Source organism: Mytilus edulis, chromosome 10 (assembly GCF_963676685.1).
Source record: "Mytilus edulis chromosome 10, xbMytEdul2.2, whole genome shotgun sequence".
Classification (NCBI taxonomy): Eukaryota; Metazoa; Mollusca; class Bivalvia; order Mytilida; family Mytilidae; genus Mytilus; species Mytilus edulis.
In genome coordinates, this window is record NC_092353.1 from 53,472,022 (window position 1) to 53,491,532 (window position 19,511).

Consider the following 19,511-nt stretch of genomic DNA (forward strand, 5'->3'; position numbering starts at 1 on the left):
CGTTAATTCATATTCTAAATATTAGTGGATTGGTTACGAATTATATAGACACAAGTAAACAAGGGATATCATTTCCCCATATGATTTGTCTAGGAGTGGATGAGTTATTGTGGATTGGGTGTTCAACTCAGGAAGACACATCAGATCGAGCAATGTTATATAGCTTAAAATATTAGAATTAAAATTTCTAGACACACATCGTTCTGTTTGTATAGCATAGTAATCGTGGATACTGTTATCAAGTTTGAATATCGTAGAATTATATATATATATATTTAAAATCTTCATAATCATGATAATGCAAATGTGTTCATCCTTGCGGGGCCTGTCATAGCTGACTATGCGGTATGGGGTTTGCTCATCGTTGAAGGCCGTTCAATGACACAATATAGCTGTGTATAATGCCACCGCCGTGTCGGAGGGAGCATCCAGTTTTACCCTTGTCCGTACATACGTGCGTCCCAAAGTTGATTTCCGTTCTCTAACCTAAGTGAGCCTTAACCAAATGTCATGAAAATTATACACACTGCTTATTACTACAAAATAACAGATCAAGTTTGAATTTCGGTGGTGTCACTTTTACTAGTGTTAGCGTTCTAGAGTTATTCTCCTGTACAAATGGAAAAGTTGCTGAATTTGTTGTTTTCGTTTTCTAACTGGAGTTTGACTCAACCAAATGTCATTAAACTTATACGCTTAACTTATAACATCAAAACTCAGAGCAAGTAAACATATGGGTAGCGAATTTGTTACCGCACGCGTTCGTCAGTTATGTCCCTTATAACTTTATATTATGATACGCAAGCGGGGGCATCAGTGTTCGATGGACACATCCCCCTTTTATATATCTGTTTCATTTGGTCGCTTGTGGAGAGTTGTCTCATTTGACGGGTATGACATATGAAGCAGGATTTGCTTACCCTTCTGAAGCACTCCAGTTTTCGGTGGGGTTCGTGTTGCTTCGTCTTTAATTTTCCATTAAGTGTCTTGTGTACTATTATTTGTCTGTTTGTCTTTTTCTTTTTTAGCTATGACGTTGTCAGTTTGTTTTCAAACTATGCGTTTGAATGTCCCTCTGGTATCTTTAGCCCTTCTTATGCAATACCATATTTTCTTTTTTATATAAGTTCAATTATCAGTTACGTATAATACGTTATTTCATCCGGGAGTTATGTGGTTTGTTCTATATTTTTGGTTTAATGAATGATTTGTTAAATAATCCAGACCAAAAAGTAGAAATTCGCGTAGATAGCGGTGAAGCATCTAGTATGTTATACATGTTATATAAGAACAAACTGTACAAATTTGTTGGAAACTGCCCGACTAGACTAAGTTATTAGATTATTTCCCGGTGACAACACAACAATGACAAAAGACAAAAAAATACCGATACCTGATCTACTCACCCTATACTGATTTTTACATCAATTTCATCTAAAAAAAAACCAATAAAATAACTGTTCGTTAAAGAAACTAAGCATTTAGTACACCAGACGAGGGTTTTGTCTACATATAAGATTCATCGGTGGGGCGCAAACAGTTTTTGAAAACCAAGGAAAGATCTTATCATATTCAAAGTTGAAGAGCATTGGCAACCGCAAGTTCCGATTAGTTGCGTCAAATACTGCAAATAGTTATAAAAAGGTACCAGGATTATGATTTGATACGCCAGACGCGCGTTTCGTCTAAACAAAGACTCATCAGTGACGCTCAGATCAAAATAGCTTTAAAGCCAAACAAGTACAAAGTTGAAGAGAATTTAGGACCCAAAATTTCCAAAACGTTGTGCAAAATACAGCTAAGGTAATCTATGACTACAAACTCTAACTATGACTGGGGTGAACATCGCTAGAGTATTGGAATGATTCAATATTTAAACATAAAAAGATAATTATAATGACTTTAAAAAGTAAAACATCAAAAAATTTCTCCAACCAAATAACTATATTATACATTATAAACAACCTGAAAAAATACATGACTGTGACGTTGTGTCATTTTAACAAGATGACATATCCATTAAAGATTTTTTTTTAAATGATTTGCTTAAATGAAAATAAAGTTAACTATCATTTTCAGTAATAAATGTATTTTGTCTCTGATTTTTTTTAAATAATATCTTTTTTTTCTCATATTGATCCCTTCTCAGTTTTTTTGGTGGGGTTTGTGTTGCTCAGTCTTGTGTTTTTATACTGTATTTTGGTCATTTTCTTTCTTTACCATTACATTGTTAGATTGTTTTCGACTTATAGGCGAGTGTAATATTTGAAAAAGACGTCTAGTTAAGGACTTTAATGCACCCACCTAACACACGGCTATTTTTTTATTAAATGAAAGAATAATGATTAAACTTTGATTTTTGCCCGGTCGTCACAAAATCGTACGGTGCAGTTTTTGTAAAATTGACGTTCATTTCAGAAATTAGTTGAAAATTATATAATTACGACATGTTTTTCAAGCAAAGGAAATTAGTCGTATCTCTTCTTTTAGACAGAATAATTAAGTGAATTAGATTCTTAAAATAATGAAAAACAATATTTACAACTGTAAGTTCGCATGCTTTTGCATTCCTTCTAAATATTTGACATTTTGTACGAAAATTTTCATAATCCCGACCTTTTCGGATCTACAATTAAATTTTTATTAAATGTTTTTGCAATCTATCCGTTTTAGATCACACCAAATTACTCATCAGTTAGAGTTTTTTCATTCAAGATCAAGACTTTATCTCAACATTTCTTAAAATCACGAATTTCTGTAATTTTATGATGTTGGGTAAAATCACTATAATTTCCGGAATCCCTTATCTATTTCGTTTTTTACTGAATTTATTAGTCGATTTCCGTGTACTAAATAGTGCTATTAGAGTACGATAAATCATATTTAAACGGTTCTATTTCTATCTTTAACTTCAGTGTAGCTTAAATAGATATAAAATCTTCCAAAATAAAGATCAAATCAAAGTAAAACATAGTTTTTGAGTTCTGTAGAATTCACCCCTTTCTAAATAAGGAATCGTATCGGAAATTGTAGAAAATCTTCCGAGTCGTGTCAAATTTTCACAGTCCAGTTCACAATGAAACCCTTCCTTTGCTAAAAAGCAAAAAAACTATCCATTTATTGACACAGATGAATAGTCTGTCATATATTTACTACATAGAAACTATGTAGTTAACACTTAAATGAAGATACAGTTGTATTGCCGCCTTGGGAAAACGAAAAGATGAAGTTTACAGAAGACTGGTCAATGAATATGAAAAAAATGAAAACATCCTATTTGAAAATACAAAATATCATAAGAGTTGCTATAAATATTTCAAAAGTAAGCACAACCTATCAACTTCTGTTTTGTCTGTACAAAGACTTTGTACTGCATGTACCAATTCTACCGACCAGTAGATCTTCTCATATATCAACGAGGACAGTAGATCTACAACTCATTCTGAATTGTCTGTTTGTATATTTTGCAAATGTATAAAGCCTATAAGCAAGTTACACAACTTCATAAGGTATCCTCTGAGGAGCAAACTCAAGCTGTATTGAGTGTTACTACATAAATCTTCTACAATGATCTGATTTACAAAATAACTCATGATAATTTTACTATTAAATCTTTATACCATTGAGCTTGCATCGCTAAATATTTGCTACAAAATTTGAAATCAGAAATTAAAGAGCTATTTAGTTCTTAACATAAAACAGCTTTTACTAACATTTCGACGATTAAAGATGACGTGCCTGTACACAAGGAAGTATTCTGGTTAACAACTTTAATTACTTGATCGGTTAACCGGGCTTTATTTCTGCCCGAGGATCGCCGCCGAGAAAACTACACAACATATTATCAGCTTCAACAAAAACTAAAAAAACCATGGTCAATTTATAGTTACATGTATACAGCTTCAACAAGGCCAAGGTGCTTCCAATATTGTATACAGTAGCTCTATAATTTTGTCGTATGCCGTTATGACGGAAAATTACCCGTTTAAAATGACTGTGATATTCGGTCTGTAAAATTTAAAGATCTGAGCAGTGACTGCGAAACTGGTTGCAAGCACTTAGTGCAGCTACTTTACGGAAGCAGATATAGGGTAAAGTTGTAATCCAATCAGATGAATATTCATTATCTAAAAACATTTCACTGGATTATTCAATTGAAATTATGCCACCTGCTTTAAAAACATTTCTGTGTTGTCTTTTGGATGATGGCACATCTGCGGCAGTTAATAAAGCGTACGATATTCCTATTGACAAAGTTCTTAGATGTATGGCTTTAGTAGAATGTATATTATCTATAAATATTTTTTTTACTCTTTTTCATTTAGGTTTATCACTACCAATGCACCGTATAAAAATTGGACACACCTTTGATAACAATTAACAAGTTTGACTGATCAGGAGATTAGAAACAATGAAAATTGGGCATACATTCTACATGGCATTATTTTTCTTCTGGGGGTTAAAATTTTATCCAAGACAATGTCGACCCAACTAAAGTAACAATAAAAGATCTCCGTATGACTTTGGTTGGCTAAAAGGCAACATCGGTCCGGTATGATGTCATTCAACTTTCTACAAGATTTGATCTGTTCACGCATTGGTATAGGTATAGGGGGAGGGTTGAGATTTCCAAAAAACATGTTTAACACCGCCGCAATTTTGCGCCTGTCCCAAGTTAGGAGCATCGTGCCTTTCTTGGTTTTGTATGATTTTTTATTTTAACTTCTTGGGTATATTTCGAAGCTTAGTATGACGTCCATTATCATTTCAAAGTACTTGCTGCATTGACGATCCATTGGTGGTTTTTGGCCGTTGCCTGCTTTTTAGCGGGTTGGTGTCTCTTTTACAAATCCCTCATGTCTATTCCAAATTTTTAATTCAATCTGTATATAGTAGATCTTGTGTCCGCTTTGAGCAAAACCTCTGCTGTACTGATATATGCCCATGCCAAGGAAGTTGTCTTTGTATGGATATGTTGACCGATAAGAATGATGAGATTACAAGTTAAAATGAAGCTATAATATTCCGATATCGCAATATTCCGACACCTAAATGGTCCAACATCCCATTGGTCCGACGTTTCGATCACGGGATTTTAACATTAGAAAGCCAAATAAAAGGTTCAATATTAAGATAGCCTTGTCCTCCGTTTGAAGCGGTGAAACAAGATAAAAAAAAAACGTAATACTTAGTGCCAAAGTAGCCGAACGTCATCACTAGTGACGTACAATGAGTGATCATATTTTCCTTGTGATGTTTTATATTAAAATTGTCAATTTGTTGATATAAAATATACGAGTAGCACTTTACTCATTTTAGTTATGTTTGTTAGTACTCTTATCATATCTGATTTAGTGATGTATGAGTTGTTAATGTCTGTCATTGTGGTCTTTTGTGGATAGTTGTCTCATTGGCAATCATACCAAATCTTCTTTTTTATATATCAACATATTGCAACATATATAAAAGAAAATCTTCTCTATGGTTGTCAGGCTTTCAAACTAACAGGAGACCATACGCTTCCTCAATTTTAATAAACAGCTCATCATGGGACTTTTCTAAACAATTAAAAATACGTCATATGTTATATTTTACCCTTGCTTCAACAAATTTGCAGATATATATGTTTGTAAATACGTGCAATCAAATGATATGGAGGTATTATATGATTTAGATAATGCAAGGGCGACTACAGATACATTTGTGTGACTTAAATGTTGATTTTCAAAGACTCCGAGAGAAAACGTTATGTAACATGCGTTACCGTTAAAATCAACCAAAATTAATTAATATTATGATAGAAAGGTATTTTCCCAACAGTAATACAGCATTCCTATAAAATTGTTTCGTTTTTGCATTTGTTTTGACTCGATTTTACAACTGGAAGTATCCGTGAATTGAATTGCACCCATGACCTTTGACCTCGATTTAAAAAAAAATGCACCATAATTTCTTTTGACGACCGGGATATTTAGAAAGTACACATTCTTAGCTTTCTAGTGACATATTATTTAGCCGTGTGTTAGGTAGGTGCATTAAAAATGTATCACTCGCCTATTAATTACGAGTTTAGATGTCTCTTAGTATATCTCGCTAATCTTCTGTTTCATTTCTTCAAGAAATTCGGAACAATCACGTATTCAACTTAAAGTTTTAATAACAACCACCCCACCCAATATTAACTTACCTTTCCAATTTTTAAACGCGCACACGCACAAACACACTAACTTCAAAACGAAAGGATGAAAAGTCGTTGCCATAAATCAACTAACTTAAAATGTTGTTACTCTAGAAGTTTTTCTTGCTGATTTCTACACATTTGGTACATGTACCAACTTTATACTATAGAGATATATATAAACCAAACTGGATCGCAATTTGCCAAAACATGCTTTATATGTAATTAAATAAATTTACAATAGAATATAATATTACATGATTGTTCATTTCGCTCCATAGTTAATTAAACAGACCAGAATATAATCATTATTCTTGTATAGACATACTATAAAATTCTTTTTGTATGTTTTGCAAATAAACTTAACATTACAATTGACTAAACAAGGACATCGATATAAATAGATTCGTGTAGTAAATAAATATATATTCTATAAATATCTTTTCAATGAACAATCCCGAGGGTTTCCTAAATCAAAATATTGTGAAGGACATTGCACAACATAATGTAAATATAACATCGAATATGGCATCCATAAATGTTACCGTGAAACGAAAGTCAGAATGTGTTGATGGGGAAGACATTAAAGACGAAGACAAAAATGAGGAAACTAAAAGACGAAGGACTTCATTAGAGGATCACAAAACAATTGATGAAAACGAAGCGGAAGTAGAAAATGACAATATGGAAACTGACGAAGAAGTACATTCAGATACTGATGATCCTATTATCTTTGAAATTCAAGAGGAATTCAAAACTGAGTTTGGTCTCGTGACTAATCTATTCCAAAGAAAAGACGGCAGCATGCTTGCTTGTGACAATAGCGAGGCACATTTGCTAAAGTGTTACAGACTTGAAAATGGACAGCTTCGAACAATTCAGGAAATAAAAGATATCAAAGTGTTCGACATAGAAGAAATTGGATATAGTGAAATAATCATGTCATTTGTTGGGGAGTCAGTTATCAAACGATTAACCTGTGAAGGAGCGTTCGAAGAAATTATAGACGTGTCCCCTTTTCTTATCCGTGCTGTTCATTTTACCAGCTCTAGAAATCTTCTTATCAGTGTTCGTGAAAAGGGAGACGTCTTACCTCTCAGGACCATTAGTCAAAGAAAACTTCTAGTTATGGACAGTGATGGCAATCATATCCATGAATATGAACATGACGAAAACGGTGAAAGGCTATTTACTGTTATTGGCCGAGTTGCAACAAAACACGACGCAATTTACGTTACGGACTATACATCCTACGACATGGACGGAAGTGTTATGTCACTACGATATCCGAATAAAGTTGAATGGAGGTACACCGGAAGTAGTCAACCAAGGTTTAAGTTTCGACCGTGTGATATTTTGGTGACAGAAAATCATCGTATTGTAATCTCAGATAGAGATAACAACTTGATCCATATTTTAAAAACAGACGGCTTTGTTCTCTCGTTGATAGATACCATGTCTGTTGGAATACGATGGCCATATTCTTTAGCTATTGATCATAGCGGTTTGATGTGGATAGGCTGTTCTGAAATTAAAGATTTAATTCGGAAAAAAATATTTAAAGCGAAGTTGTACATCGTGAAATGTTCTTGTTTATGACAAAATAACAATAGGGTATTGGATTCTATCTACAGTGACAGGATTTTTGTTTGTTTGTGATATATATACGAAGTCGAATGTAGCTGTGTAAAATATTTTTCCATTTTTTTTTTTGCAATTTTCAGATCTTTAGATGTTTCTGTTAAATTTACGACTTTTAGTAAAATTTTATAGCAACGAAATGTTACAGTATATCTCCTTTCGTAAAGGTATTAATTACATCTGAGTGTTAATCAATAAATAAAAGGTAATTCAATTTAATAGAAGCGGTTGTCCGGATAAACATGATAAACCTTCATCAGGAATGCTGAAATTAAAGTTAGGGATACATGTCCCGAAGCACTTAGAGAGCTACAAAAATGCCTACAAGATACATTTTGTACCTCTCGCAACTTTGTATAATAGGATTTAAAATCTAAAATTTAAATCAGTTATCGGTAGTGCTCATACCACTGTCCGTCGTTATACTACATCGTCAAGTAATAGTATTTGGTTTCTAGTTGGATTATCGATCTTTGCAAGTGATTGATTTACCCATAATCCTCCTTTTTGACGTCAACATTTAGGAAAAGCAGACGCATTTTTTAGCCATAGATTTATCTTCTAAAAAATCGGAACCAATCTGACACATAAGTTGTTAAAAACCTTATTTGTTTTAAAACTGTTTCAAATAATATTTATCAAGGATTTAATTGTCGTTTATTTTGACTCGATGGATACAATTGTCGAAGGGTCATGGCAAATTATGATTTTTAGCAGACGGCATGGTCAGGTTCTGTCGTCATTCCGAAAAGAAAATAAATTACTTCTACATCGAATTATTTCTAGATTTAATTTCCAATATGCAATTTTGACAATTTGAATTTAGTTCAAATTTAGAGCAAACTTCTAAATCTAAATTTAGCATTATTTTGGTTGATTAGAGACGCACGTTAAAAGTTAAGATGGCTGGATTATTGAATACAAAATAAAATATTGTTTGCTTTACGATGGATGGGCCATTAGCATTGGCAAATCTTATATTCATTTTTTTGTTCTCGTGCTTTGAGACACGATCGGCCACAGCAGAATCAGCAAATGCGTTGGGTTTTTTTTCTGTTTTTTTTTGTTTGTTTTTGTTTCTTTTGCATTGTTTTAATTCTTATATGTTCATATACATATTTACATAATTTATCATAGCATGTCTTTTTCAGTTTAAAATGCTCAAGGTATCTGATAGGAAGAGGCTAAGAAAACTATTTTGCGTTCAAACATTGATGGAGATTCGAGTGTTAACATATATATAGAGGGTCCAGTAGCAACAACTTTACACAGTTCAGAGGTTATGTCTATGACCTACTATGGCTCCGGTATTCACGACCGCTACTTCTAGTTCTGCTGATGATAATCAGGTAATTTTCCAATTTTTTCAAAATCCATCTCCGTGTAGTAAGGACAATGATGAGCTTGCAAGAAATGTCGATAAGTTAAAACATTTCAGGCCCATTTTCAGTAATTGCGAGTACTCTTATATCATGTATATTGGTGTTCTGTCTATTGTTTAAATATAATAAGTTTGATAAGTTTTGCTTCTTACCGACCTATTCAGTCTTCCAACTAAGCCCTTCAGAGTGAAAATTTCATATCTTCTCTCAATTATAAAATGGTTAAGTAGCGGTATAAATATGTCACCCACTACTGATTAGGGGACAGATGATATTACATAAAACAGATGTTTAAAACAAAAACCGAATTTGTAAATTTTTGATAAACCCTCTAGTAAAGAAATTACAAAGTAAAAAGTAAATATTCTGATTTAGTTTTACATCTACACATTACCTCATCAGATATTAAAAAGAAGAAGCATGAGTTTTGAATAATGTATTATTTTTCATAGTTTTATATGTTATATTTAAGCTTTGAATCTTTAATATGGTAAATTTCAGTAAATTTAAACAGCTTAGTTCATTACATATACATTAATTTGTTGTTACTAAAATACTATGAGAGCTCAGCCACACCCTCTTATTGCATGTATTGATAGATTGTCAAAAGATGTTAAGAAGAAGAAAAAAAAAAGAATATAAGAAGAACAATTAGGTCTTTTCTCATCTATGGGATATATTTATAGATCCCATTGATACTAAATGATACCTCAATATTTTTATGGTAGGGTGTGCCATTCTGGCCTAAAAAATGTATCAATTTTAATACATGTAACATAATGTTCAGCACCTATAGTCAGGAGCATTCCCTAAATAATGAACCAAATTTTTCCCATGAAAAAGGGGGGGGGACATTTGGAACTTATTCTGAAGGTATACATATTAATTCATATATTAGTTTAATTTAGTATATATATTATAATTTTAAGATTCTGAATAGCATATTCTTATATGAAATGAAGATCATACATACTCCAAATCAATATATAGTTATCAAACGTAATTGCATTTTTATATAGTATGTTATAAAAAGGAGGGTCATTTTTATATAAAACCTCTCAAAAAGGGGGAGGCAGTGTCGTGTATTTTCACTTTTAATCCATTTACTAGTATGCAACAATTACCACTTGTGGATCAGGATAAAATAACATGTGCTTCCTGTCATCTAACAAATTTTAATTGGAGTGACAGTTTAATTTGAAATTATGGTGTTTTTCTAAGTGGTGCAGATGATAAGCCCAACATCATTTTGATGTGATTTCTCGGGCTTAGTTGTAAGACTGTATTGGGTTTTAAAAGCACAAACAAATGAATTTCATAGTTTATTCTTATGTAATGATATTACACCACTGTCCTAGATTAGGGGTTGGTTGAGCGCTAGCAAACACTCATGTTTTAACCAGCCAAATTTCTATATGTGCCGGTCCCAAGTCAGGGCCCTGTAATACCGGTCCCTGTAATCCAGTGATCATGGTGATTGTCGTTATTTCAGGTCCGTCATTTTTTATTTTCCACATCTTCTGAGAAGAATCATCTGCAAAATTTTCCTCCTTAATTGTGGAAAACGTTTGCTAGTAAAATTATTATAAAAAAGTCTATTTAAGTAATATTCAGGTATCCAACAGCATATAGAGTTAATAGAGAGTGCAACATGTAACAATCAATCGCATAAGATGGAAGCAGATCGATGTCTATTAAAATGTAGTGTTTAAGTAGATGTCCAGTGCAGGGTGAATGTTAAGCTGTTTGCCTGAAAAAATCTTTGGTGTGTCCGAAGGTAGCCTAGACCTGTAGCAAACAGAACATGTTTTTGTGTCCAACATACTCCTATTGACACTCCTCACTAAACCTTTTTGGTTGTAATGATAATTGTTTTTCCCCAGAATATATATGAAATATTTGCCACTGGACGTTACACAAACACGAGCAATCAATCATTCAATTGCAAAAAAAAACAAGAAAAAAAAAAACAAGCGACAAAGATATTATAATATTTAGTATAAGCGTAGGGATATTCAAATAAATAAGTTGTGAACAAATCGGCAATGCCTTTACAGGAAGCGTAAAAAGACCAAACGATACACACTAGTCTACAAAACACAACATTATAGAAAACTATGTTTATGACTGAGCAACACGAACCCCAACAAAAACCGTCATGTTTTAAGGCAAGTATATACATTTGGTGACAGGTTACAATGGAGGAAAGGTACCGGGTATGGAGTATAAAACGCAGCCGTTCAACAAATTGTTTTTATTATTTACCAATTTATTCATTTCCTCAGCTGAAGACTTTATACATTTATATTTTCGTTTTCCCAGAGGACAGTATTAAAAACAAGTGACTAATTTACGATGCTTTCTTCTTTAGCGAGCATATTGTCACAATGCATATTATTTAAGCAACATCCATTATCATTACCTTTGATTCTTATGTCGCTTATTTCTTTGTTAATTGTGTGTCTTGCTTGCAAAATGTATATTAATTAATTTGTTGTTAATGTATAATTGTTATCCTCTTGTAGAACATACGACGCGTGTTTCAGTTGTAATAATTTGTCTTGTCTTGAGTGGAGATGGTAATATTTGCGAATTGACAAATATTTCTCTGTTAATGAAAATCCGGCATTCTGACGATATACTGCAACATTTCCTACATCATATTCTTCTGAAGAACTCTTTTTGTTGCAGACAGTGTTGGATAGTTTCATATCTTGATATACCACGGTTTAAGTCAAGTTGATGATATAAAAGAATTACAACACCTTTTCGCATAAAAATAGTAAAAAGATTAAAAGAAATTTTACAATAATTATTTCACAACTGACTACACATTAAACCAATAGTTTATGCAGTTTATGAAACCTATTCACCTAAAATTCATAGTAAACTCGTACACTCCGAAAAGTAAGGCAGTTCGTATTCATTTAGTGCTGTCAGACTGAAGTAAAAATATGACAATGATAAATAGAACACATTTTGAAAAGAGGTGCAAAAAATACCAGAGGGGCAGTCAAACTCATAGATCGAAAACAAACTGACAATGCCATGGCTGAAAAAGAAAAAGATGAACATACAAACACTAGTACACGCTCCACAACTTAACTTTTAGAAAAATCTTCTCTGAAACTACTGTGACAAATAAAATAAAAATTGGCCTAAATCATCCTTATGGTATCTAATTTAAAAAAATGAATCCGATGACCCTGCCCATCAGCCAAGATGGCCGCAATGGCTAAAAATAGAACATAGGGATAAAATGCAGTTTTCGGCTTATAGCTCTGAAACTAAAGCATTAAGAGCAAATCTGACATGGGATAAAAATGTTCATAACAACAAGATCTTTCTGCCCTAAAATTTTCAGACGCAGCAGACAACCAGTTGTTGGGTTGCTGCTCTTAAATTGATAATTTTAAGGAAATTTTGCAGTTTTGGGTTATTTATCTTGAATATTTTAATAGATAGAGATAAACTGTAAATAGTAAAACTGTTCAGAAAAGTATAATCTACAAATAAGTCATCATAACCAAAATGGTCAACTGACTCCATAAAGAGTTATTGCCCTTAAAAGTCAACTTTTAACACCTTTTCTTAATTTTTTGCAAGATTTTACAAAAACTTTCTCTTGTAAATCTACTTGGTTAAATGAAAACAAACTTGGCCTAAATCATCCTTGCGGTATCTAGTTAAAAAATGTATCCGATTATCCCGCCCAACAACCAAGATGGCTGCCATATGGCTTAAAATAAAACATAGGTGTAAAATGCATTTTTTTGAAATGAAAGAAGCTAAACAGACTAAAAGATCAGAACGCAGCGACCAAGCATTAAAAATGAGCGAGTGAGAGATTTTATTTTAATTAGATTGAGATCAGAAATACGAGATTATCAAAATAGAGATTTTTGTCAAGGTCTATTTTCTTCTACAGTGAAACCTGAAACCACCGATCGAGACAAATTTAACCAAACTTGGCTAGTCAAAGAAACTAAACAGACTGAGAGATCAGAAATACAAGATCATCAAAATAGAGATTTTTGTCAAGTTCTATTCTCTTCTACAGTGTTGGAGAGTGTCCTTATTTTGCTTTGCCTATAGACCAAAGTGAGCGACAGAGGCTTTTGAGAGCCTCTAGTTACATAATATGTCCAATTGTTTTGTTCACACATCGTTGTCAATATAATTAATAGACGATGGTCATACCAGTAAAAGGTTTAGCTTACTAACGAGGTTAAATCCACCATTTTCTACATAAGAAATTGCCTGGACCAAGTCAGGAATCTGATAGTTGTTGTCCGGTCGTTTGTTGTGTTTGAATTTTTGATTTAATATTTGATTAGGGGCTTTTCGTTTTGAATTTTCCTCGGAGTTCAGTATTTTGTGATTTCACTGTTTGTTTATACATGTACGACACAAAAATACATTATAAAAAATTAAGATAATTGCATATATAATAATTGTGTTCGTTAAATCTGTGAAGGTTTATTACACATTCAACACTAGGAGGGTCCGTGTAACACTTATCAATTCAAAATTTTAAAAAGTTTTGAAATTTTAGATTTTTGGAATTTTGATCAAAGTTTTAAAATATCAAAATTCCAAATTGTGTAAAAGTTTTGAAGTTTTGAAATTTTAACCAAAAAAATAAAATATTGAAATTCTAAATATCGTTTTTAAATTTGATAGTTTGGAAATTTGATCAAATTTTTAAAATACTAAACCTGACGCGGAATTTTGATTATTTCACCTTTTGAAAGTTTGATTTTTAAATTTTTTGATTAAGATATCAAAAATAGAAAAGGGGCGAAAAGATGGGTACCTGTAAACTGCGAAACGAAATAAAAGCAGAACGAATCAAAACAAGATGAAATGAAAACATACTGATACTTAAAAGTTAATGTATAAAAAAAACCACAGGCAGACAGTTGTTATTGTCGAAAAGTTGGATGCCAAAATAGATATTTCTCAAAAGAAGAGAATTCATTTCAAAACAAGACGCACGGCTCTGATAATGACCATTTTACTTGCTAGTTTTCCCAGCACCCATATTTTAGGAGTAACAGTAAAAACTGACCAAATCGCATTAAATCAAATAGTATGGTTAGGTTGAGTATGTATATTTATATTTTCTACTGAACTTTAAAGCAATAGAAAGGCTCAATACACGTTGTATTATCTCATTTGATTTTATTTTTGTCTGTTTTGCTCTGCAACTTCTTACTTTCTGCAGTCATGTCGGCAGATGAATATATCATTCAATGTAATTTTGAACGATCATTTTAAACTTTCAAATCAACTATAATTTCTGTTCTTTATAAATTGTTGGCCTTAAATATTCAGTTTTGAGCGTTCCTGGAGATGGTAGATTCAGAAAAGCACTTCAGTCTTAACTTTTGACGTTTTGTTTTCTTTTTTTATCGATTGCATGACGATCATATATTGCCTTGTATCAATGATTAAGTATTGGTTTTTTTAATATCTTTTGAACACTGAAATTAAGAGTAAGATCAACTATTTGTAGCTTGGAGCCAGGAAACTGTTATAAGACATCTATATAGACTCATCACAGATAGATACCAGGATGTAAATTTTGTATTTGCACTAGACGCGCGTTTCGTCTACAAAATACTTATCAGTGACGCTCAAGTCAAGTTAAGTTAAAAAGGCAAATAAAGTCATTAAAAATTTAAAAAATTAACAAGGCCAAATCAAGTAAACGTTAACATTAAACTCATCTAAACTTGCACATTCATATATAAACGTATACCATTAACATTATTTTCAGCCTGCATACTTATATAATAATTGACGCTGTACATTAAGCGCCCATCCATCCATTTGTAGGTGTCGGCATTTTGAAATCAAAAGTTTATATCAGCGATAAATGGTAATCTTTTTGGGGAATCCGATATACAAATATTGTCACTAAGGTGATACTTTTTTTCACTTGGATACTTCTACGAGAAGCTTCAATAATGGTACATAAAACTATTCTGATCCCCATTTTTTTTAAGAAAAAAAATATTCTGTGCAAGCAGAGGACAAAAAGATATTCTGAATCCCGATTTTCCCCATGCCTTTTAGTTTTAAATTTTGAGCCAAATAATGTGATTAGTAGCGATGAAAAACTCGATAAAATTGTTAGTGCTTAGCTTTTTCTTCTACATTTGGGTAGAGGTATTTAGGGGGTTGTGAAACGAAACATATTAAACCCGCCGCATTTGTGCGCCTGTCCCAATTCAGGAGCCTCTGGCCTTTTCAGTCTTGTATGATTTTAATTGTACTTCATTGTTATATTTCGTTAATACTATTTGGCCTACTGCGAGTTGGTCAGTTTTCACTGTTACTTCTAAATGTTGGGCACTGGGGACACCAAATAGCTCTGAATTATTTATTTCAAACGCTAATCTTATATCATGTATATTAGAGATTGAAATCAACTTATTTCAGATGCCAGTTTAAATAGGTTTTGTATTTTTTTAATAGATGCACAGGTATAGGGGGAGGGTTGAGATCTCATAAACATGTTTAACCCCGCCGCATTTTGAGCCTGTCCCAAGTCAGGAGCCTCTGGCCTTTGTTAGTCTTGTAGTATTTTAATTTTAGTTTCTTGTGTACAATTTGGAGTTTAGTATGGCGTTCATTATCACTGAACTAGTATATATTTGTTTAGGGGCCAGCTGAAAGACACCTCCGGGTGCGGGAATCTCGCTACATTGAAGACCTGTTGGTGACCTACTGCTGTTGTTTTTTCTATGGTCGGGTTGTTGTCTCTTTGACACATTCCCCATTTCCATTCTCAATTTAACATCCTTAAAATGTCAGGATACTGTTATCCCATGTGATGTCTTATATATTTTATAAAACGACTTCTTCTTTTAAATTATTTATTACGTAATTAAAAATGATTTGATATATTTCTTGCTATTTATACGGGTACCCCTCTTTTCGCCCCTATTGTAGTTTTGATATTTCAATCAAAAATTAAAAAAATCAAACTTTCAAAAAGTGAAATAATCAAAATTGCACGTTAGGTTTAGTATTTTTAAAGTTTGATCAAATTTCCAAACTATGAATTTAAAAACGATATTTAGAATTTTGATATTTTAATTGTTTGCTTAAAATTTCAAAACTTAAAGTTTTACACAATTTGGAATTTTGATATTTTAAAACTTTGATCAAAGTTCCAAAAATCTAAAATTCCAAAACTTTTTAAAACTTTGAATTGATAAGTGTTACACGGACCTAGGAGCCCTTGATTTGATAACAGCTAGTGTTGAAGTGTAAACAGATTAGCGCAGAAACTAAAAACACACAATGGAAAAGATCGAATGATATTGAAAAAAAGAAATTGAGAATGGAATTTGAAATGTTATCAAGAGACAAGAACCCAACCAGAGAGCAGAAAACAGTCAAAGTCTTGTAAATATTTTTTTTGGACATTTTATTTGCTATTAATGGCAATTAAAAACATCCCACACGCGGTATCATACCTTGAATAAGCAATCCTTTACTACATATAATAACTAAGTTATGATCTATAGATATAAAGACATGCAACATTTATCAATTACAAATATGAACACTAGCAGAAATATGTACACAATTTTCCAAAAAAAATAACAGTCATACTTCACAATTATTGTTAAACTATGTTAAATAATTCGTCAGGAAGAAAGAAAAAGATGATTAAAGATGAAAAAAAGGTAGTTACATGGATCAATATTGTCAATTTGGAAAACACTCATACAAGCATAGTATAACCAGTTCTTGTCTTTGCTTGTCTCGAAGCTGTGTTATGATACTACAAAGTATCGAACCCTCTACACAACAGTGCTGAAAACGAAAGAAAAAATGATTATTTGATGTTTCGCCAAACAGATTGAATGCAGATTCAATTAAAATTATAATTCTCAGACAACATTTTTAGATCTTTTAACTTTCAAACACACATATATTAATATTAACGGTTTGAATAAGCATTGAGAAAGGTATTAGCATGATTAGGATTAAAATAGATACAAGTCTGACTAAAGCACCAACTATTCAAAATAATTTATTATACATGTTATAAGAAATGTAAAATATAAAAGCCAGAATTGGTACCTTCAACGTACACATAAGTTTAACACATGAGAATATATGCATCTGAAATACTTAGTACATGCATGTGTTTAAAAGCTTTTTAATATTGGTTTCCTTGATTAAATTTGTAATTTAGATATCATTAAACATTTTTCTTACAGGTTATGACTCTGTGTGTCTTCGTTTCTGATAACATTCATGTTTGAATAAAACCCAATTTTGGAGACACGTTTGAAAGACAGCAAGCAAAACAAACAAAAATAACGAATAGGCATTTCGATGTTAAAATACAGAAATAGTTTTATTCAATAAATTTAACGAAACCCTTTTCTTTTTCTCATTTGTTTAAAGCTTGCAGTAGCAGATTTACAGGGCTGTACACGATACCAGCGTTTCTGTGCAAAATTAAAAAGGTGAAACCATACTAGTGAGGCATACAAACCATTTATACGAACGGACAAATTGTAAATTCCTTTGAATTTATACAAAAAATAAGCTTGCGTTTTGTCTAAAACAAATGTCAATAACTATTTATCGGGGGGCAATCACTTGGGTCATAATTTGTTTAGAATATAACTCCATAATACAGTATTTACTTTAGCAATTTCACAACATTAACAATTCTTTCTTCTGATATGCATCCATATGATATGTAATTTCGAAATTTGTATCAATGTAATGGATTTCCATAATCGAAATTTCAATCCTTAAATAGAAAATTTTGCATATTAAATTGCGAATAATCCACATCGATTTCCGTTTAAATGTTCTATTGTGGAGAATGAATTTCATAAAGATGAATAATAAAACGAAAATAAAAATAGTGCGCAGTACATTGCAAATATATGAAGATGATAACATAAATATGAAGAAGAAAAAAACAATGAGCGAAATTTTATTGAAGCAATCGGTGATGCAAGCATCTATTTTTTCTTCTTATTGCATTTGATATATCTTCAATGAGGTAACACGGGCGTACATATTATGCATATCGGCTTGACCAGCTTATATAGACAACAGTTACTATTGGGTTTATCGTTAGTGCCTTATAAGATCAATTATTTTAAAACATGTTAAAACACCAAACTTTGCATATCCTGAAAAGATCTATATACAAAGAATGACATAGCTGACAAAATAACAACATGTAATGTGTGACAGTCACATCAATATCTTGTTGATCGAATAGTTTGATATGAATCTGCCTATTATTGTTTGCATTTCAATCAACATGATAACAGAACACACACATACTGACGATTAACATGAATCAATTACCAAAACATAAAAAATGTTGGCGAATGTTGTCACAAACATGCCTGCATAATCCAATAATAGTTTTTATCAACTGGCAATGAAAACAAATGCGTGGCATCAACTTATGTCCGTCTTAAACAAAATTCGTACCGTGAGGCCATTTTTGATTTATAAATCTTCACAAACATCATAATGATTAATTTGTGGAACTAATAAGGACATGTCAGCCTCAGAGGAAGGAGTGTCATAATGATGTGATTCTACTTGAGGTACTACCGCTTCTTCATAAAAAGTTAATTGCACTTCCGTGTATTGCTGATTCTGGTTACTTGAGGGAGACAGCGTTTGATATCTAAAAAGAATTAGAAACAGAAACACAAATTAAGTTGAAAATAACTTGTTTCAATTATACATCAATTTAATCAGAACATGACTACACAATTACTCTAAAACTATCTTCTATATGGGCTATGTAATTAGATTTTGATACTAATTTCTAAAGTTCTGCAGATTTATATAGAATTCAAGTCACAGCCCTTCATAGTATAATTTGATTTTGTTTCAAAAAAGAAAAACAGATCGAAGGGATTGGTTTACTTTATTACATTATAACATGACAACCGTTAATACAAATGTTTGTTCTAACAAATGGAACACTTATACACGTCAGATAACCATGTAATTCAATTATAAAATTATCGGAACATGATATCACCGATTTTTTTTTTGGAGATATCATATTTGTAACACAACATACTTGCATTGATTACGTACATTTTATTTCATTGTATAATATTGGATATTTCAAATTAGTTGTCAGCAGCAGTTTTTATTTAAATAATAAATTATTTAAAGTATTTTAGTTTACAGTAATTATTTGTTTAGTTTCGTTGTAATGGTTTTTGATCTAGAAAGACAAATGTAGGTGCATTGGCAGTTGTAATTTTGCACATTTTATCTGACATAAAGGA

At 32.0% G+C, this 19,511-nt stretch overlaps 1 protein-coding gene across 1 annotated transcript; it reads left to right on the forward strand.

The window, feature by feature from the left end:
* Window positions 1-6,703: 6,703 nt before the first annotated feature.
* LOC139492834 (uncharacterized) lies at window positions 6,704-7,777 on the forward strand. Its single transcript, XM_071280986.1, has one exon. It carries the CDS (start codon window positions 6,704-6,706, stop codon window positions 7,775-7,777), a length of 1,074 nt encoding a protein of 357 aa, XP_071137087.1.
* Window positions 7,778-19,511: the final 11,734 nt, after the last annotated feature.